This window comes from Stegodyphus dumicola, chromosome 3 (genome assembly GCF_044657685.1).
Source record: "Stegodyphus dumicola isolate Sdum_Otavi_A_Nest chromosome 3, ASM4465768v1".
In the NCBI taxonomy this organism is placed as follows: Eukaryota; Metazoa; Arthropoda; class Arachnida; order Araneae; family Eresidae; genus Stegodyphus; species Stegodyphus dumicola.
Window position 1 is genome coordinate 55,747,379 of NC_140770.1, and position 23,646 is coordinate 55,771,024.

The following is a 23,646-nucleotide window of genomic DNA, read 5'->3' on the forward strand; positions in this document are numbered from 1 at the left end:
TGACCGAACTTGTATGAGGTCTCGCATTATCCTGGTGGAACACTACACCCTTCCTGTTGGTTAATTCTGGCCTCTTCTGTTTAAGTGCATCATTCAATTTGTCCAGCTGATGACAATAGACTTCCGAATTAATAGTTGTATTATCCGGTAAAAGCTAAAAAAAAAAACCGATTTCTTTGAAATTCCACCAAACGGACAGCATCACCTTTTTTTGGTGAATGTTGGCTTTTGAAACGCTTTGAGCCGGTTCATCTTTTCTTGCTCCATGACCTTTTGCGTTTCACATTGTTGTATACGACCCATTTTTCGTCCCCAGTAATAATCCTCTTCAAAAATGGATCATTTTCCTGACGTTTGAGGAGCGAATCACACACGTGAACGCGACGACACAAATTTCGCTCCGTAAGAACATCGGGCACTCACACATCGAGCTTCGAGGTTAAGCCCAGGCCTTTCAAGTGGCCATAAACAGTCGAATTCGACAAATTTAACCTCTCACCGATCTCTCATGTGGTTATTCGCCGATTTACATCAACTAATGCCTTTATCGCATCTTTGTCAGCTTCGACCGGCCTTCCAGACTGTGGTGCATCTTTGACATCAAAATTGCCGGATCGAAACTTTGCAAACCAGTTCTGGCACTGGCGTGCTGTTAACACGCCTTCTCCATACACATCCGTCAATTTTTTTTCTCGCTTGAACAGCATTTTTACCTTTTCTGAAGTAAAAAAGTAAAATATGACGAAAATGCTGCTTATTGCTCTCCATATTTAAAAGGGCTCCAACCAAAAACTACTGCGTAGAATTAATAGAACTTTTTCACACACAAGCCTTGTAATATTAGCTCTCAAGACATATAATGGTTATGCGGCTTAAGTGTGAAGTTGGTTTCGAAAAAATGTAATTAAGTCCTCTGACGGGAAAAAACGAAATTACTTTCCGAACAACCCAATATATTTACAATGGTGCTCCACTATAAACAGTAGATTTGTATTAGAAGTTCACTTTGATATGATATGTTCATTCACATTAAGATTTATCTTTCATTCTGTGAATAAATATGCCACAGAGTTTACAACTTATCAACACCGAATACAGCAACTTGACGACTGATTTAAATAACTCGGACATCTAGTGTGATACAATTAACATATAGCAAAACCGTACTTTAAAAATAATGACGCTCTTTACAAAATTCAAGAGAATGGTAACATAATTCTCATGCTATTTGGCACAGAGATCATTATAAATTTGAAACAAAATTTGTGTACTCTTAAAAAATTAAATAAAAAAGAGGAGACAAGTTTATAATTTTTTTCGTATAAATTTTCAAAGAAATTCTTCAAACACATATAAATGCTTCTAAATATTTAAATCTGACATTTTTTTTAAAACAAACTTCAAAATATTTACATTTGATCAAAAACTATTTTGTCTTTAGTCGAATGATTAGTATAATGACATTATTTAGTCCATCATATGGCCACCAAAGCTTCACTTCTCACATTATCTAGAAGTAAGCAGCAGTGAGACATTGCAATTAAATTTCAATTTTAAACAAACCAGAAGTGCACTAGTTATAAATACTAAACATTCGTTATCATGCATAATATTGCTCATATTTAACACCATATTATTCATTTCCTTTCCATCAGTCTGTCTAATTCCATCAGTAAACACAAAAATAATTCTGAAAAGACAAGGAAGGAGGGAGAAGAAAACTTGGTACTAAAAATATAAAAACTGAATGATTTAATGATTTAGCAAAATCTTGATTAAACTGCAATTACACTCTTAGACAAAAAAAAAAAAAAAAAAAAAAAAAAAAAAGACGCACTGAGAAGATATAAAGCAAATTGGACACAAATTGATTTGCATACAGGTTTTGACGGAAAAAGCAAAATTCTACGTTTTGGCAGCCAACGAATGAACGGTTGTTGCTACAGCACATCTGATCTGCGCAACTGGCAGGATATTTAAGAGAAGAAATTACGATTCCAGGTAATAAATTCTTCACGAATTCCATTTCGTGCACTCTGGTAGACAGTAACTATGCCTTGCATACAGGTGCATGAACGATATGCGCAGGTGTCTAAATTCGGTCCTGGGAACAGCTGCGTAAAAACATAGCAGGGAAAACTGACGCAGCTATCAAATGCATATAAAAACCTCCCCTTACACTCCATATACCGGTCCCCAACCAATTTTACACAAAAGAGAAAAAAAGTTTTGTAATATAAATAAATGATAAAAACATAACAGTGTTTATTGATGACTTAAAACCTGCATATATGTTAACTGACATGACAGATTCTCCTACAATTTGAGTCCTGTTCAGCCATCAAGTGATCCAAATGCATGGGCTTCCGATCCACCATGTACAACATGTAGTGCATGGCATTTACATTTTTCTATCAGACTTTCCACTATTATATAATACATCTAATTATTCATATTTTACGATCGCAGGTGTTTGATTTTTACTGTATATGGTACTGTATAAAACAGGCGTTCTCAACCAGGGGAGAACTCATAGTTTACAGAGAGAATGCAGTCAAACTGGAACCACCTGCCTCCTGTTCTGCCACTGAAAAATAATCTAAATCTAAATAAATTTTATATGCACATTTTGAGTTTGAGGGAGAGGGAGGTGTTCCTGATATTGTACATTACAACTTCACTTCTGACACAACTTGGACTTCAGAACATCAAACGACAAGACCTCTGAAGACCTATTATTTTATTACACATAAAATATATTGTGCATGACTTATCTCACTTGTCAGATAGTAACATCAGAACAAGCCCATGAAATTCAATGTGGCAAACAGTGCAAGATTAAGCCTGTAAGAGCCTTTAGCACCATACAGGTTGTAATAACTTACGCAATATTCCATATGCGGCATCAGTGGATCTTGATATGTTATGGTATCAAATAAAGACACTTTCCCTTAACTAAAGCTATTTATGAATCAAAGACTATGTACAAGTATTATATACAGATTACAGGATATCTAGTTCCTACCACTCTCATCAATCTGTAAACTCTCTCTCTTCAAAACTTTTAATTAGCTACACATACGGGCGGCGCAGCATCTTCTATCTCTTTTTTCTACATCACTCCCCAGCTGTACTCTTTAATAAGAGTACACATACTTACTTACATAACAATATTAACATTAATTAGCAATGGTTTTAATACTAAATAGTATGACATATATAAATAATATAAAAGAATAATCGGTACTTTTCCGTTTCGCCGGCGCAAATCTCGCCAAGCAGACTTTATTGGCGACAACATACAGTATACACATAAAAAATATTTAAAAAATGTTAGTTCTAAGAATTCTTTTAAAAAGAGAAGGCATTTTAATATCGCTTAAAATTTTATAAAAAGCCAATAAATGAAGACAATAAATTTGTAAAAAGACATTAATTTAAGAATTTACTATGCTTTCATGGTTCAACATCCTGATTAGCCAGTTCATATCACGTGACCCCAAGCGATCTCATCTCACGTAAACTACTCTACAAAAATCTAATGCTCTCAGTAATTATCTACATTAATTTCAAGTTAAATCTTAATTTGGAACACAAGTTTAAATGCAAGAAATATTTCAATTTGTATGAATAGCTTACTTAGAAATTTAAAACCGCAGTGCTTTACTTCGCTAATGCATTCTCATTAGAATTCATGAATTCTAATGACCTTGACTTTACCTTTTCTATATTTTCGGCTTCAGGTAAGCGCTGTGATTGCATCCTAATTGACTTAATTACCGAAATGGCCTTAGACATAAAACCGAACTATCTGATAAAAATTCTATGTATTCTATATGCCAGTATTGAAAGAAACAATCAATCTGATAAGAAAAAGCTGCGACTTGTTTTGAAAATGATGCGTAAAAGGTTACCAGCGAGAATATTCCGTTTGGTATTGGTTGTACCATTATTGGCGACTTCATCGCTTGCGCCGGCAAAACAGAAAAGTACCGAATAATCTATACTAGCATATATCAGAACCACAAATAAACATAATAATTAATAATATAATGAAAACTCAAATAATATCAAAAGTTCTAAATTAAATTTTGAAAGGATATAACATTTGGATCGAGCTTCTGATTTGTCCTTTGGGCGTGCGAGCGAGGCACGCTCGTACATGTCCATCTCTTCCTATAATCATGTTTTCAATCACACGTATGTCCAAAAGTAGTTTGGATTGTTTTGGTTTTTCTACCAACACGGCGTCTCCAGTCTTAAGATTCCACTCAGTTTTAGGATTAGCAAAGTTATGTGCATTTCTAAGATGGAGTAAATATTGCTCTTTCCACTTGATCCATGTTAATTTTAAGAGCCTAGATTGGTAAAGCTTCCTAGTTAAAGTCTCTTTGTCTGACACCTTGTTAAAAATTTCCAAGAAATGCTCAGGAAAGTTAAATGTACCACCTCCTGGCAGTAAAAACTGTGAAGGTATGAGCGGGCAAGGTTCACCCAGCTCGTTGCTCTCACACATTAAAGGTCTATTATTTAGCACACACTCGAGTTCAGCTAATATTGCAGAGAGCTCTTCGAAAGTCAGTAATGCTCTCCCTAAAATTTAATTAAGAGGTTCCTTGGTGCTTCTCATCAAACGCTCCCAGAACCCTCCCCACCATGGGGAATGCTCAGGTATGAATTTCCATGTTATCTCTTTGGATGTCAAGAAATCTCTTACACTTGGCTCTGCTCTGATTCTTTTAAATCCTTTGAAAGAATTCTTTTAAAGGATTTAAAAGAATCAGAGCAGATTTTTCTGCGGAATCAAAGCAAATTTTTCTGAGGAGATCAGAGCAAATTTTTCTGCGGAAATTCTTGGCATTATCTGAATAAATCACTTCGCATCTCCCTCTTCTTGCTAAAAAATGTCGTAATGAAAAAATGAAACTTTTTGCTGACATATCTGAAACCACTTCAATGTGTATTCGAGTGATGGTGCATGTAAATAAGGGCTATGTACACCTTTTTGTGGATATCCACTTTTTCTCTAATAGTAACCGCTCCTGTTAAGTCGATGCCTAGAACTGTGAAAGGATTTCTTTGGACTACACAATCTCTTGGTAACTGACCTGCTAATTGTTTGGCAAGCTTAACTGTGAACTTTTTACACACCAGGCAAGTGTTAATAATTTTCTTTACTACCTGTCTTCCTTTAGGTATTCAAAATTTATTCCTGAATTTGGACAAAGTGGCCATGACTCCTGATTGGAATACTTTTATGTGTTCACTAAATATCGCTAGTTCGGTGAACTTTGACTTCGGCAGAATAATGGGATGTTTTTCATCATCTATTAATTCTGCTTGTTCCAAACGACCCCTGACATACAAAATACCTTTACTGTTCAGATATGGTCCTAAACTGTAAGGCTTCGAATCTGGTGTTATTAGAGTATTCCTCTCTAGTTGTTGAATATCCGAAAAATAATTCTCTCTCTGAATTTGTTTTATCCAGTACTCCTCAGCTTCTTGGATCTCCAATACAGTAAGAGGACCTTATTCACAGGTACATTTTCTTAGCTTGGCGACAAACCGCTTTACCCAAACAATAACTCTAAATAATTTTTCCAGACTGATGAATTTGATAATGTTTAATGCAGTTTCTCCTTCTGGAACCGTCACCTGAACATAAGTGCTTAAATGTTCCAAATTTTGAGTATCAGTTTCTACTTCTGCTCTTCAGAATGGTTGAAAGATCTTCAGAATCTTTCAACCATGATGGACCATGCCACCAAACATTATCTTTCACCAATGCATTTGCTGTTTCACCAAGAGTTAATTTATCTGCTGGGTTTTTCCGACCCTGGACAATATTTCCACTTATCAGGCAAAGTACAGTCTTGTATTCCTGAAACTCTATTTGACACAAACTGCTTCCACTCACGTGCTGACCCCTTTAGCTACCACAAACAAATTTCTGAGTTTGTCCACAGAACTAACTTACCTACCAATTCCTGAAACATTTTCAATAAATATTTCCCTAACCTAGCTGCAACTACAGCCCCCATCAATTTCAACCTAGGGAGGGACAACTTTTTTAACGGAGCTATCTTACTCTTCGACATTATAAACGACATACATACATCTCCTCTCTCATTCTTATATCTAAAATATGCCACTACTAACGCATCACTGAAAATATGAATTTCAACTGAATGACTTTTACTTAGAACTTCAGGAAAGTAGTACCTCTCTATTTTCAACACATTTAATTCCTCAATTTCAGCACACCACTTTATCCATTTGCACCGTAACTCCTTTGGCAACTCTGAATCCCACTCCAAACCTCTCTCCCATATTTCCTGCATCAGTCTCATAATTTGAACATCAAATGGAGAAATAAATTCGACTGGGTCAAACACCTTAACTGCTGTGCTTAACACCAATCTTTTACTATTTCTCAACGATTCTAAACTACTCAACAATGATATAATGTCTATTCTCAAACCATCCTCTTCTAAGTTCCACACCAAGCCTAACACTTTCAACTTACTATCTCTCTCAAACCTACTTCTTCACACAACCCTTTCTGAAGCCACAAGTCATATAGCTTTTTAGAATTGGTGTTTAGCTTTCTAAAATTGAAGCTCGCATCTTTCAAAATAAATACGGCCTCTGATGAAAGACTGAAAGCTGACTCTACACTTTCCCCTCCATAACACAAATCATCTGCATACAGCGAGCTATTTAACATCTCGACACAGTTTTTGTTTGTTTCTGCGTATTTCTTTAAATGATATTTGATCATTGCACTCAATAAAAACGGTAAACAATTACATCCAAATAATACTCTGTTCATTTGCATAATTTTAAAGTCCTCACTGTCATTATCAGGATACCACAGAAATTTTTAATATTGCCTATCTTCCCTTGCTATCTCAATCATCAAAAACACCTTTTCTATGTCACCGCAGAAACCAATTTTCAATTTTTGAAAGGCAAGAATGATATCCAAAATATTCGGATTTAGGTTTGGGCCCTTTTCTAAGGAATCGTTTAATGATAGCTTTCCTCTTTTGCAACTGCTGCAATTAAATACCATTCGAACTTGAGTGCTTTTTTTACCTTTACGGACCACTGCCTGAAATGGCATAAAATATCCCTCTCTCGTATCCTCACACTCTTAAATAATGTTGTTTTGTGTCTGAAATTTAATTATTTCCATAAACTGCCCCCTCACAAAGCTGTTACTTTTTAACTCTCGCTGTACCCTTTCGAACTGCCTTTTTGCTAAACCAAAAATTTTTTCCAAATGCTCTGGACTCCTATTCCACAACAACCGAGCCTCATACCTCCCATCTACATATTTCAAATCCTCTTCAAATTGTTTAATTATTTGCTTATCGGCAGTGCTCCTTTCCAAGGCGCACTCAGAAATTCCTAGACTTTCAATCTCCCAAAGCTGACGAATCTGTTCTGATATTTTTAATTCCTCTTCTGAATTGATGTGTATAAACAAACCAGTGGAGTCTGACCCTGAACTTAGCTTCTTACTCACTTCCCCCATTCTACCACTCAACTTCCAACCGAATATGCTTTCATGCAATACTAAATAGTCTGTTAAACGATGTGTTTTCTCTGTTAAAATACAGTTCAAATAATCATTCCCAATTAAAATTTTTACCTCTGCTACTTCAATATCGCAGCTGTCAGATAAGTCAAATCCTTTTTTGCGTAACTTGTGTATGACCTCTGCAGATGGCCTGGGTAATGCATTGGAACATATGGTTTTTATTTCGAGTGCTTCGATGATTAGAGTGAACCCATTCTTATTTTTTAATTTAAGTATTTTTCCTTTTAAATTCTCTTACTGGAGGATTCGAAGATGAATTCTTAATCTTTCTCTACCAATAGTTGGTTAAATCACGTCACTAGGAATTTGCTTACTCAGTGTTTCAAGGAATTGTGAACTAACATTTGTCTCTTTTGCTGCGCTCGCAGTATTTTTTATGGATTTATTTTCTTGCACATTTGCATCACACAGGCTCTCAAAATGCAACATACATTTGCAAATATTACATTTAACTCACTTTGCCTTACAAAACGGTTTTTTGTGATGTTTTTTTAAACAGCACTTGCACTTAAATTGAGTCACTTTGTGTTTCTCTGAAATACTTAAGTCACAGTCTTTTGAGAGGTGAGATTTAAGACAAAAGTCGTACATATAATTTTCGACTGATGTATTAAGTGTCATCACTGACACCATTTTCTTTTTAATTGGAGCAACACTCTTACGATAGTTGTCAGTATTTCTTTCGCTTGTTATCGAAAGTGTTTGTTGATTAAAAGCCAGAGTTAATGACTTTTCGCTCACTTCTACTTCTCTCTTTAGAAACAACAATAAATCTGACACTCTTGACTCTGTGTGCCGACCTTTTGCTCCCTACTAAAATGTAACACTAAATCTTGCGGTATACACTTATATAAAATAGGAAGTAATAGATTGCCATAAGAATTAAAATTAATATCTAATGTCTCTAAACTTCCTGTTTGAACCCTTATTTCATCATATAGTTTTTTTAAACTGCATGCATCACTTGAACGATGTACTGGCTCCAAAGCTAGGAGGACGTTCATATGTGCGTTAACTAATATTTCTTTTTTCCCCAAATCTGTCAGTTAAGATTTCGATGGCTTTTTTATAGTTTTCTCCTATTAATGGCAATCCGCTTATAGCTTTTGCAGCTGAACCAGTGAGTAAAGATCTTAAATTGTTAAATTTCTCAACATCTTGAAGCGTATTGTTTTCATGAATGGCAGCTTTATACTGAGCCCAAAATTCAGTAAATTTACATAAATCACCAATGAAAGTTTCCAAAGTAATGCGAGGTAAATTAGTATTATAATTAGTTTTGATTTCCGAAACTAGTGAGGTTGTTCCGGTTTTACCACATTTTGAATATATCCATTGATTTTCGATTTACATCTAATGATTGATTTGCTGTATTCTAAACTATGTTCTACTTCTGTCTCTAATTCCTGAACAGTGCTTTGAGCATTAAGAACTTCATCATATTTTAACAACCCAATTTCTCTCTCGATAACACTGAAAGCGATTCTCACAACACTTCTAGGTTCGGATTCTCACTTTGCAATTCATCTTCCAATTTCCTTATTAATTTTGTTACACTTGTACGAACCGAACCTCTAATTTTTCTATTTCTCTAAACAGTTTCTTCAAAACTCATTTTCAAAGATAAATTGCATGCAGATAAAAATGAAATGACTCACCTTCTGGCCAAAACTTGTTGTATGTAATAATTTATTCAATATTCCATACGCGGCATCGGTGAATTTTGATATGTTGTGGTATCAAATAAAGACACTTACTTTCCTTTAACTAAAGCTATTTATGAATCAAAGACTATGTACAAGTATTATATACAGATTATATGATATCTAGTTCCTACCACTCTTGTCAATCTCTCAACTCTCTCTCGTTAAAACTTTTAATTAGCTACACATACGAGCAGAGCAGCGCCCTCTATCTCTTTTTACTACACAAGTAACAGTACGATTTTGCTCAGTTCAGCCCCTAATTTTGATGGAGATTACCCCCCAGGACTCCCACCCAAGGGTCTCCCACCCCTATTTCTATTTCTTTACCACCAACCTCTTGAGGGGACTTTTGGCTCCCCACATATTTAGAGTGCCCTCCTCTGCACAGACACTATACATTTACAAAGATCCAAGCCATCCCTGGGATTCAAACCCGGGCCCTTAGGTACAGCAGTCAGAGTCACTTGCAATTATCCCTCTCTCATTTCTACAAAATATGTATACATACCTTACAAAGAAAACAGCATGAATTAGATGAATCACAGAATATTTAATAGAAACCAATCACAAAATAAATAGAACTGCTATCCTTTGTAATACATACCTGTCTGCTTTGTAACCTTATTACAACAGGCACAAGAGTAAAGGGACTCAGATGATATCTAGCTGCCTTCCTGTTCACCTGCAACAAGTTTAAAAGCTTATTCATCAATAATAAATTAAAGAGGCATTGTTACTTTTAGGAAAAATAAATCCGCAATTCAATGGCTCACCCCCATTAGATGATGAAATAACAAATATTGCTTATTAAATTATTAGCTGCTAATTATTTACTGAATGTTACAAATGTTTTCATTAGGCAATTATTATTTCATAAATGTTATGCATACCAAATAACTTCATGTTACACCCAAATTTTATCAGTGTAAAATTTTCCTTTATGTACAAAATTTAAAAAAAAATTGTTATATTCTTCCATTATGTCTAATTGCTTTCAAACTTTATTATAAAAATACATAAATATGTACTTTGTTAGTATCAAAAACAGATGCTCACCAATAACTACTCTGGAGGTGACCAGAAACTATTCCAATCATTGGGTTATTCCTAATTACAAAAATGATTTACAAATTCATCGTACAATAAAAATTCTTATTCAACACCAACTGCAAAACATTAACTTCCATATCTGAGTTAAAATGACATAACAAATTACGATTATTGGAGCTAAGAATTCTTAATTATCAAGGCAAGAAGAATCAGTGTAATAAATATTCATAGATTTGTGAGACTAATTTCAAAGTTTTAAATATAGAACCATTTTCTTTGCAAACTGCAGAAGTGCAAATGACTAAAGAGAAGACTGTTCTCAAATGATAAAAATAAGTCTACTGGCACCATCTATTAATGAAAAGGAAAACAACTATGAAATAATTTTCTTAAAATCTGGGGTAAAGACGGATTGGAATTGGGATTGTAAAACTAGAACTGAAAGATTTTTATGTGAAACCCCTCTAGAAAATCTAATTTATTGATGGGTGTTTTTTGAATAATTCTGACTGCAGTAAGATAAAAAACGTGATTTTATGACCAACAGAACATTTATGTGTTTCTTTTTCTTACCATGTGCTTCATGTTCCTTAGCATGAAATTTTAAAGCTGTCTTAGTTTAACAAATGTAAATTAAACCACACTGTAAGGAATCTTGATTTATAAATATGTATGATATAACAAAATACAATAGCTGCTTTAAGAAAATAGTTGGTGACCTCAAAATTAACTATTCTAGATTTTATGCTCTCCCCCTAAATTCATCTGCTCTCCCAATTCAGTAATTCTTTCTATGTTATGTAACGCTTAATGCTGTTACCTCTTGTCCAATAAAAATAATTGTAAACCAAAACCCTTTTAACTCAAACTGAAACTTTTGACTCCCTCTCTTCTTCTTTGAATTGCTGTGATCCTTTTCACTTACACTTTCCTCCTGGTAAGACACTCCTCATCCATGCTGCTGCTTTTGCTTAAGATGATGATGTACTTTAAAATCAGTGTACATGGAAATTATTGTATTCTCACTATGATTAAAAAATATCTTGTCTGTAAAAAGATGATATTTGATATGGGAAAATAAAGATTGGTGATCTGTAGAAATCTAGTTTTATTTTCTTCATCAGCTATGATGGATATGTCGAAAGTTGTTAAAAGTTCCAATGTTTTCTTCTACGCATTAAATTATGACATATATATAACATAAAAAATAAATCAAAATTATAATTTAAACTAGTGGTAAGCCCATAATTCCCTCTTTTTATTCTAGAAATTGTAATAACTTTTCCATCTTGCATGACTTGAATAACACGGATGAGGCAAGTAATTCAAACTTGAACTCAAAATTTCGAGAAGTGAAACTTTTCTATTTAAGCCAAAATGCTACCTTGGTAAGCCTCCTGAAAAATAACTGCACAGTTTTAGGCTTCAGTTCTCTTGCTGTCAAGACTCTATTTCACTCCCTTTGCTCTGTCTTGCTGCTACCAACATTATCTAAAATATGATACTCTGTATAAAATCGTAGGATGCATATTATGCCCAAGATCACGTGCAGTGAAAAATATGTTTCAATAATTAGTTTGTATAAACCAATAAAAATTATATTCAATTAGGCCACATCTGTCTACAAGTCTCCCCTTCCTGTCACCTTTCTAACTACACAGTAGAGTCTCCCCAGGATACAATGCAGAGTACCATCGTCCATCTGTTGCAGCTTACTTCAAGTCATCTTATTATATATATATATTCATACTCCACGAATTCATATCTGGAATGGAATTGCAAATTTTATTGAGAGAAGAGAAAACAACCAAATAATTGAAATTTTTACTGAGAGAATCAAAATATATCCCGTTTCGTATGAGAAACAAAGTAAATAAAAATAAATATATCACACATGTGGAAAACTGATACAGCTCACTAAAATTTATCCCCAATGGAACAAACCAGAAAAACAAAATATCCCTTTAAAAATAAAATGCCTGAGTAAGAGACAGGTGATTCCGTAATAGCAAAAACAGCATCCTCACGATTAACCAGATGAAATTATTAGCAATTATTGATCCTGTGCGGAAGATCATGCCATAATCTTTGGAACTAGGCAGTTAATTTACCAATATCCCGAGACAGCTGCAGTTGCCTTTCAAGCATGTCCCAAATGTGTGCTATTGGCGAGGTCTGGTGACCTGGCAGACTACGGAAGTATATCGTATCCCTTTAATATATGGTTGGAGAGTCGTGCAGTATGTTGATGAGATGTGCAGTGTCTTGCTGATAAATGGCACCTGTGCGACTTGACAGCATACGCAGTACAACCTGTGTTAAAATGTCCACATAAGTGCCAGCCGTCATACTGCCTTTAAGGAGGACTAGAGATGATTATGTATCCCAAAGCTACCCAAAGTGTCACACCTTGTATAATCGATGTATGCCACTCGACAACTAATGCAGGATCGGATCGCTGACCTGACCGCCTTCACATGCGTATGCATTGGTCATCAGCACCAAGACTGAATCGGGATTCATCGCTGAAGATCACATGCCTTCAGTCGGCCACACTCCAGCTTGCCTGAGTTTGGCAATAATTCAGTCAATACTGTCTACGACGTGAAGTCAGTAGTAGGTGTCTTAATGAACATGAGTATCATATAGCAGCATCGGCCAGTCCTTACCAAACGGTTTCCCTTGATACTTGCCTGGAAGCTGGTAAATGCAGTCGAATCGATGTTAGCGATGTTGTTGGTGCGGAAGTAGCCACTCTTATGGTCCTTGCCCTCGTTTGCATTTCTGTGGCATCCTGACCCTCCACAACGTTAGATCCATGATCTAATGTCACCAACACCGAGCAACTACCATATAGTTCTGTCTGAAGTGGCAGCTGATATGCCTGTTCGACCAACCTGCTATACACACTTCTTCTCAAAGTCCAACAACTGCTCATATTGTGTAGCCGGTTACATCTCAGAGGCATTTTTAGTCACAATATCGTTCATCTAAGTCGACAGATTTGTCTGAACAGCCTTACAACACGAGAAATTATGCTTTTAAATTCAACCAACTGCATATCTCATATGCACATAGCGCGCTTACCCTTGTCTCATTGTCATTGGCATCAAAATTTAAACCATTTGTATATCTCTTACCAGACTACATTCCTACCGAGTTTCGTGACTATTGCTTGATTTCTTCTGGGTGCATGCATTTTTTTGTGATAGAGTATATTTGCATCATTGAAGCAAAATTATAGATCAAGTTCGAATCATTCATAATCAAAAATGAGATGCATGGACCCTTGGAAAAGTCAAGAGTTAACATGATTCAATACACATCAAGCTCAGTACTGATTATATTTAGTTATAAAAGGTAACCCTGGAACAGGGGTGTAAAGACTGGTTGCCTCCACAAAATACTTCTTTAACTCCTCAAATGCTTCGTCGTTCCGAAAGTCATGCCTTTCGGGCTACGCAACACTGCTGCAACATTTCAGAGTGATGAATCAAACACTTACTAAATACAAAGACTTCCCTCCAGCCTATATTGATGACACAGCAGTTTATTCAGAGAGCTAGAATCAACATTTAGTAATTCTAGAAATCATTTTTTCAAAATTATTAGAACGAAAGTTTTTGGTAAATCTCAAGAAATGTTCCTTTAGTAAAACTCACAGTAAGTATCTATGACAAACAATTGGTTCCGTCAGTCAACATACTGATCCAGAAATCAGCTTTTCCTCAAAGAAACAACTAAAAAGTTTTCTATGCCTACGATTACATTCCACATTGTGAAGAAGCAGCTTAATCATTAACCAAAAAAAAAAAAAAAAAAAAAAAAAAAAAAAACCTTTTACCAAAAGAAGAAGTCCTGAGGAGCTGTGCTGGACAGAAAAAACTGACGAAGCATTTGAGGAGTTAAAGAAGTATTTTGTGGAGGCAACCAGTCTTTACACCCCTGTTCCAGGGTTACCTTTTATAACTAAATATAATCCATCCTCAACAGATATTGGTGCTTGCTTATCTGAACGCAAGGACAGAAAGATGTACTAATTAATTATGCTAGCCAAAAATATAACCAAAGAATAACAGGCTTGGTCAACCATCGAAAGGGAAGCCTTTAATTATATAATAATATTTATAATTTGGATTTATAATTATAAATATTATTATATAATTAAAGGCTTCCCTTTCGATGTAATTTGGAGCCTGCAAAAGTTCGAAAGATGGATCTTCGAATCACCCATGGTACTGATTACTGATCACAACCCACTAACTTTTATTACAAAGAATGCACAGCAATCTTCTAAGCTACAGAGATAGGCTCTAGCATTACAGAAATATGATAAAATGATTTCGCAGGTGCTAAGTTCAACAATACTGATGCGTTGTACAGACTGGAGACCATCGTGTGACTAGTGTGAAAGCAAAGAACTCTTCATAGTCATTTGTAAGCTCTTAGGATTATTTTTTGTGCTTTCTTTTACATCTACAGGGGTGTTTGTGGGACCCCAAAAAATCCCCTGAAACTTTTACGGACTTACTACCGACATTTTGGAGTTTCAAGAAGGGGGGAGGTGAGAAAAATGAAAAATTACAATTATGAAGTATTGAATGACCTAATTATAAAAGTTCAATGAATTACTTTTTTTTGCAAAATTAATAACCATAAATTTTCAAACATATAAACTACTATATTTTATGTAAATATTTTAAATTATCTGAATTAATTCTTAAAAAAAAATTATCTAATTTCTGCTGCTTTTTTTTTTTTTTTTTTTTAATTTTCTGATGTTTGTGAGCTTGTCTTTCTTTTGTGGTGAACTTCATAATTGCAGGAAGGTTGACTTTTATTTTTGTTGAAGAAATTTCCTCGAGAACTGCACATGCAGATGTAGAAGCAGTTTGCTTTTCTGCTAATGTAGAAGGTTTTCAGAGATTTTTATAGGTGACTCATCTGAAATACATGTTTTTAAGTCCTCTTGATATGTTTTCTAACTTCTGTTCATATTCAGTAAGAGATCATTGGAAGAAGAGTAAGAGTGAATTGGATCAGTCATTGGATTTTTTGAGCCATATTTTTCACATGAGGTTTCTTTAGAAGCCATTAAATCATATTTAATAGTCTGCACTGCATCTAGGGAATCAATCTTAAGAGAGGTTCTATAGTCAGTGACATGTGTATCCATTAAGTTGAATGCACTTTCCACTAATGGGCCATGGAAGCAGCTAAGGCAGGCTTTGACCAATTTAGCCAATGTAGGATACTTATAATCATTTGTGAAATCATCTTTTAAATTAAAAACTTTAGACCAATATTTATCAATTGTACACTTGACTTGATTTCCACTTTCATCAGATGTGTAGAGCATTTCTTTGGTGATATCAATATCACTCTGGTATAACCTTATTTCAGCTTCTACTTTTGACTTTTCATTATCACTAAAAATATGGGACATAAAAGATGATAATTTTTCAAAAGCTAATATTGTACTGGTTTTACCTCTTAGCTCTGGATCTAATGCTGTAAAACTAATTAGATATGAATTTTTAAGGGGTAATTTCTGTTTCATATGCTGTGCTGTATTATATAAGCTTTCATCAGAGAAATTTGGAATTCTTTTGCTATTGGATGATTTTTTGATAATTTCTTCAGGAGAGTGGAAGCTTCTGCACCAGTAAATATTACTTTGCTAGGCAGATGGAATTCTGGATTTGTGACATCAACCTTTAATAAATCATTATAATAATCACTCTATATTTTCTGGCTTCATAAAAAAAGAGAAAAATTTTGCCATCAATTTATAAATACTGGAATGTATTAAATGAAGCATTGGTTTTTTTGTTTCAAATAATTTAATATATGTGTTGAACTCTGGTAATACTGCTGAATATAATGCCACATGCAATAAAGTTTTGTTTTGCATAACAAATACCCCATTTAGTATTCTTTTTTTCCGAGCTAAAGCATCCTTTGTGAGTTGTTGGGAATGCAAGCAAGAATACACCCCTTCAACAATTTTTTTCTGAGCTGCAGAAATATTTCTTTTATTGTATACAGTTTCAACATAAGAAAAATAATCCCCTTTATCAGTTTTATCCAAGTAGTGAAAATAAAATGCAATAAGAGCATCCCACAGATCTTTGATTCTTTCTAAAACACATAAAATGTACACCCACCTATGGTCTGGTCTCTTCAAGGGCTTAAGTTTTTTAATGGCAAGGGATTCACAGATTTTGAAAAAATTTTCTCTTTTACTGCAGCTTTTCATATCAAAATAGATGTCATCAAACAAATCTTCTAAGTATCTATCAAAACATGAAGCAAATGGTTTTGCACAGTTATTAGCTGTGTGACATGTGTCACCATCAATATCTAATAAGTGGGGTGCTTTGATCGTAGTCTGGTTTCAACACCCTTTTTTTTCCACGCATGGTGTTACATGAGTCCATTAATACACTAATTAAGTTTGCCCATGGAATATTATTATCTTCAATAGTATTAACAACTGCTTTAAAAACAGCTTCTGAATTGCAAGATTCCATCTTTAGAGATGCAAAATGATGAACTACAGCTTCATTTTGATTGTTGTCATAAAACTGCACCAATATTGCCAGTATACTTTCTTGAGCATTGCTAGTACTTTCATCCAAATTTAGAGAAAATGGAGTCTCCTTTAAAGTTTTAATGATATTTTCCTTAATAGTTTTTGTGAGCACATATTTCATCTTATAACATGCAGTAGTCCTGGACATTTCCAACGAGTTTAGTGCCGTCTGATCGCAGCTCAACTGTTTGCAGAGTTCAATTAAATTGAGAGCTACATTGAAAGAAAGAGAATTCTCGGCGATAAACGAAGTTATTAATATCTCTTGGCGTGCTTTTCTTGTCACTATATCCAATGGCCAAGCATCAGTCTCCAGTAAGTCATCAGTATTTTTTGATTAGCATAATTACTTAAAGTCATTGAATGTCTAATGCACTTTGAATATTTTATGTGCGTCACAGTTTTAGAATGATTTGTGAAAGCCTTGAGTCCTTCCCCACCATACTTCAACAGTGAATTACAAAAAACACAATATGCTTGTCCAGCAACATTTATTTTCTTGCACCATGTGCCGATGGTATCCCCATTACCATCTCTCCATTCAATCAAATTCCACCTAAATGCATTCCGGACACCTTCTTCTAATTGTATAATATCACTATTTATATCGAGAAATTTCATAGTGAAATTCTCTTGCGTACATAAATAAAAAAAAATATTTCAACAAACGAAATGAAAAATTTACACGTGCATCAATAAATGAAACGAAAATTTTACACAGCGGAGAAAAAAAAGTTGAGAAGCGATCAATGACAAATAGCTAATACAGTGGTGCCTCGCATAAAGAACGCCTCGCACAGCGAACGCTGCACACAACGAACTTCATTTCGTGATTCATACAATGAACTTCGTTTCACACAACGAAGTCGGCCGAGCTTCCACGACCGCTTTGCCCGAGCTTCCATGACTGCTTCGCCCGAGCTTCCACGACTGCTTCGTCCGAGCTCCCGCGACTGCTTTGCCCGAGCTTTCACGATCGCTGCCGATGTATTGCATCCTTCCACGCAGGCACTGCAGGCAGTCGTTAGTCGCTGCGCTTAACTTAAGCACGTATTGCAGCAATACCTCCTTTTAAGTTAAACTCGATATCGTTATTTTAAGTTCAAATCAATATTTTTTTTTATATCATGGCTTCTAAGAAAAGCAAGAAGGTGATTTCTGTTAAAATGAAACAGGAAATAATTAGAAGGAGTGAATGTGGGGTAAAACAGTGTGACCTCATCAAAGAGTTTGGCCTCAGCAAGACCACCATTTTCACCATTTTGACAAATAAGGATGCAATCAAATCAAGTTATTGCGAACTTTAAAAAACTCTACACTAGAGCCCTCTTTAATAAGGTGTTTGAAGAATGCGAGTTTGGTGGAGATAATATGACTGTCCGAAAGTTTTGGAAAGAGAAATTTGATGTCCTTATGGCAATACGACTTATACAGAAGGCCTGGGAAGAAGTGTCATAAAGGACCCTCATTTCTGCTTGGAAGATGCTTGTGCCTTCGTGGACCCAGGAAGAAGCAGTAGTTGATGACACAGAAGTAGTGAAGGACATCATCACAGTGGCCCAAAGGTTGGAATTAGAGGTAGAGGAAGAGGATGTAGAGGAGCTTATTGAGGAACACGAAGAAAAGCTGACAACTGTCAAGCTCCAAGCACTTCTGGTCCAGCAACAGGACAATGCTCAAAGGGAAGCGTCATCTGATAACGAGGAGCAACAATCAAACAATCAACCAATCCCAACTGCTGACATCAAGAACATCCTGGTCAAATGGAAAGCAGTTCAGGAGTTTAACAATGCCCACTATCCGGATTCAACTGAAGAAAACAGGATCAATGATCTTTACTCCGATACTCTTGTCCGTTATTTCCGGCAGATGTTGGAGAAAAGAGAAAAACAAATGACTTTGGACAGGTTTTTCATGAAACCATCGGCCAAAAAGCAGAAAATGGATGAAGATGTGCAAGATTCGGTAGACTCTACTTAGTCTGTCTTAAAATTAAAATTTTTTTTTTTTTTTTTTTTTTTTTAAATTATGTTTTTAGATGCATCTAAATAAAAATAATAACAAAAAATTTATCTTTTTTTATGTCATCTTAGCATATTTTATGCTACAGAATGAATTATTTTTTTAACATATATTGTTATGGGAAAACGCGTTTTCCATAATGAACTTTTTGCATAACAAACTTGCTCCTGGAACGAATTAAGTTCGTTGTGTGAGGCACCACTGTACGGCAAAAAATCCCCCTTCTCTACCTATTGGCGCCACGCCAGGAGAGATAAGACCTTTGAACCCAGAGTCACATGATCGCACATCTGGTAGAATGAAGTCTCTCCCTTTTTTTTCTGCCGCGCCTACTTGCCGAAAAGAATCCAGAAGAGAATGTCCGAGAACCGGGGGAATGAGTCATAACTCGCAATAAGGAAAGAACAAAAAAGAAGTTTTTTCCCCCTTTTCACGCATTATTACTGCCTTTGGAGAAAGAAAGGAAAAGTTTTCACCACACACACTGACCTTGCGTTTGCTGCTTTCAAAGCAAACAAAATTACCCAGATCAAAATAAATAATTCATTATTATTCCTACTTCCTTTTGAACGATGATCCCTGGATTCCGGGCATCGAAGTTAAAAATCCCCGGAGCACAAACACCTCTGCATCTACTATATGACACCCATAAATATTCTAAGTATTATTCTATTGTATTCTAGAATTATTTTGTTTACTAATTGTTAATATGTTACAGCTTTAGAGTATGTCTCATAGTAGATGTAGAAATAATATGTATAAGTATTTTAATGTATCTTTCAACTTCATTATTGAATGATTTGTTGACATTAATAGGTAAGTAATTTTTTAATTTGATGTAACCATTTTTTTTGTCATATTTTCAAAAGGCTTTCACCCAATTTCAATCTTGGATGGGGTGTGTGATGTATGGGTGACATCAACTCAAGAGATGCCTAGAGAGCACTAGCTCTCAGATTGAGAGGTGCCAAACGTTGAGTTTTCTGAGAGGGAGACCTAGAGAGATGTCAGAAAGAGGAAGGTTGATGGAAGTCGTTTTGTGAAAATGAAATTGCCCTATAATAATTAATGCACATATTTCATTTATTAGTAGTGTAGTTTTAGTGATCTAGTATGTAATTTTTTCTAAGTGTAATAAACATTTAAAAATATAAAGAAGCATAGATAATTTCTTTGATGAGACAAGAAGAATTGAGTGACATTACAAAAGGAATGACAGCAGAATTCTTTATAATATGTATTTTGACTTAATAAGTTATTTCATTAAACAGAAGTTAGCTTCATCTTATTTATTCCTTTTATGAGCACTTCAAATCTCCTTCTCCAGATTGGCTTTTGATCAAGAATGAAACTACTTAAAAGCAGCATCAGAGGCTCTTTACCTAATCTTATTGGGCAAGCGTTAAAAAAATTCTCATTTCAATACACCAAAAAGTTCTCTTTTGTTTTGGAAAATTATAAGAATTATGTTATCATTTTTTTCCTTCCATTTATTAATTATAAAATTGTACATATATTTCAGAAATTCAATTTTCAGCTTGTTTTCTCTTTTATCAATAAAATTTGTAGTTCTATGCTTAAAGAACACATTCTGGATATGAACTCATGGGGTATGTATAGGATTCCTTGCTAATGTGGTTCAATTTGCATTAGTCAAACTAAAAGAGCATTTAAAATTTCACGGGGGGAAAAAAAAAAAAAAAAAAAAACATGAGACAAATGTTAGGGGGGGAACATATAAATCTCCCACTGTTCAACACTGTTGGTTAGAAAATCATATTTTCCATTTTACTGCAGCCAAAGTTATTTAAAAAATATCGGTTGGTGAATTATATTTTTATAGGCGTTTCCTATTAATAAAAATCTTTCAATTCAAATTAATAAATCCAGTCCTAATCTGTCTTTACTCTCAGCTTTTAAAGAAATTATTTCATAGTTATTTTTCTTTTTCATCAATAGGTGGTGCCAGTAGCTGTTCAGTGTTATAGCCTGAATACAGACATCTGTTTCATCATTTGCACTCCTGCTCCTAAAGAAAATTCTACATTTAAATTTTTTAAACTAGTCCAGCAAATTTATGAATATTATGCTAATTCTAGATGCCTTCATTTTTTCGATAAAAGTTAAATAATACTAGTATGCTATTGATATTTTACAGAGAACAATCCCAAGAGATCCTATAGTTATCATTAACATATTTCTTCTGATAAAATAGTATTCTTAACCCCCCCTTTTTTTTTTCCATTGGAATTGGTTCAACTAAGTTTTTCTAAATAGATACATTAACTTACCTGACACTGCCTTCGGAGTACAATGCATGGATGAGATATTAAACTCCCAATCACCGTACTGAAATAATCAGAAAAGTACTCATCGAAACAAAACATAACAGAAAACCTAAAATTTCAAAAAGCAAAAAATAAACTTTTCTACCTTGCAATTTCAAGTCCAATGCCAGCAAATTTCTGGGCATGATCTGAAACAGATAAAAAAATAATAATAATAATAATAATTAGAGGAGATAATAAAATTTGCTTTAATACTTTTCACATCTCCACCAAAATGATGCAAATCAGTTGATAATTTTGGAAAGAAATATTTTTTGGACCTTCATTATGCTTATTGATGCATCCAGTACTGCCTATTTTTACACGTTCCACTTTTTCCCAGAAAACAAACACACACGTCTAAGAGGTAATTATACCAATTCATAATTGGGGATATTCCCAGTAGTTCTTCACAAAATATCTTTAACGTATATTCCTCTCTCTAACAAAAAATACGCAAAGAGCTATTTTAAACAAAATATAGCTATTTTTGAACCAGTTTCTGACCCCTACTGTACACTTTGCTTGCAATTTTTCACACTGCTTTACTATAAAATGTGATTGTTTTGAAGTACAATACAAGAACCAAAATTTGGATGTTCAATATCTGGAATGATAAAATACAGACCTCCAGGCAACCAACAAACTTCTTATAATAAAACATGTACACAGTCCCGATTCTTAATTTCATTTTGATGTTAAAATACCTCCATACTGAAACAATCATTTATTAGCATAAATCTGTATAATCAATAATTTGGTTCCAAAGCCACATTATTACTTCAGTATACTCAAATCAGAACATTCTAATATCATATAACCAACATGACCAACATGGAAAATCATTTTTCATTATTTTTCACGTTTTCATTACATGACTATCAACTCACAGCTGTTTGAGAAATGACTCGTGCAGCAATGTCTAAAACAATTTTTGTTTATCAGTAATTGAATACTAAACATCATGATAACCTTTTATGTTCACATTATGCTTGGCAATGATTACAGCTTCAGCTAACTGCATTGCGAAGAGTTGAGTGTGTTGATAAGGAGAAATTTCTTTCCAAATGGAAAAAATAGATTTTGTAAATGATACTCATAGGCCAAAGGATTACATTTAGTGCTGTGCATTCCGAAATTGAGAACGATTGATCTGTTATTCAGATAAGACCAGGACTGGCACCAGAGCTGTGTGGCTGCACCGGGGGGGGGGGCAGAATTTAGAATTTCAAGAAGCATTGAGCAACAAAATTAAGGGATGGCAGAATTATTAAAATTTAAGGAACTTGGATGCAAAGTTTTTAGAATTTACGAAAGCATTAGGCAGTAGAATTTAGAACCTGCAGAGACTACATTGGGCCACAAAACGTCTAGCACCGGCTCTGGACAAGCCTTAAGTATATGTGAGAATTTATTTATTCAGGACTCGTATAAGCCCTGGAAAAAATCAAAATAAAATAAATTAGTAACATAAATCAGGCATGGCTTTATCAGTGTGTGATAAAAGAAAGACAAAATTTAGTAGAAGAACATGTCTTTAGGTGCCAAGCTCATGATATATCACTAACAGACACCAGCTAAGCTTTATGAAAATAGCCAAGAATTTGGAGGTTTTCAGACACTGCACACACAAAAAAGCAATTTTTTTTAATTAATGGAATTTGTGAAGAAACATAGAGAAGTAGTTGATAATGAAATATAACTGAAGCTTTTCATTAAGATGACAATGTCCAAACAAGATGAAAAAGATGACAATGTCCAAATCATTAGTCAACTAACGAATGGTGAAATCAGTAGCATGGTTCTAAATCTAGAAAATATCACTACCAATAGTGAAGACGGTGGCAGAGAGGTGGTTTGGAACATCAAAATTTCGATGAGAATTCTCAATATGAGAATTACAGGGCTTGAACAATGGAACTTAGTAACTGAACAAGAATTTATGTCTACCTATAGTATTAAAGAGAAAGTATTAGCAAAAAAATTAAGGAACTTAAGCGACTTACATTGAAAGAAATGTTTAAGAAAGTAAATAAATGAATATTGAGCCTTTTTTTTTTTTTTTTTTTTTTTTTTTAAATTCTGATTGCCTTAAAATCAAATGCTTCATTATTTCATAAACCACTATTTCAGAATTTTAATTTTATATTTTCTACATGTCATCTAGGTAGATTTAGATTGACAATTTAATATCCAGAAAACTCCCCCATCCAGAGTCCCCGGAAAGTCTTAATGAGCCTCGATCTTGAACTTTGTATAGTACAGTTTCATAAAATGTGAGTTTTTAACTATCTACTGTTCAGTAAAATGCCATATTTCTGAAGAAATGCAGCACGT

General features: G+C 34.5%; 1 protein-coding gene across 2 annotated transcripts in view; it reads right to left on the reverse strand.

Annotated features, from left to right (window-relative positions):
- The window catches only part of LOC118187258 (mitochondrial outer membrane protein SLC25A46-like), a 42,359-nt gene that overhangs the window by 13,954 nt on the left and 4,759 nt on the right, over positions 1-23,646 (reverse strand). For both annotated transcript variants that reach the window (XM_085812903.1, XM_035357441.2), the window contains exons 3-5: positions 21,416-21,458; positions 21,274-21,331; positions 9,920-9,997 (exon numbers count right to left, since the gene is read on the reverse strand). In XM_085812903.1, coding sequence (XP_085669029.1) covers positions 9,920-9,997; positions 21,274-21,331; positions 21,416-21,458 — 179 coding nt within the window. The remainder of the gene's footprint in view (positions 1-9,919; positions 9,998-21,273; positions 21,332-21,415; positions 21,459-23,646) is intronic.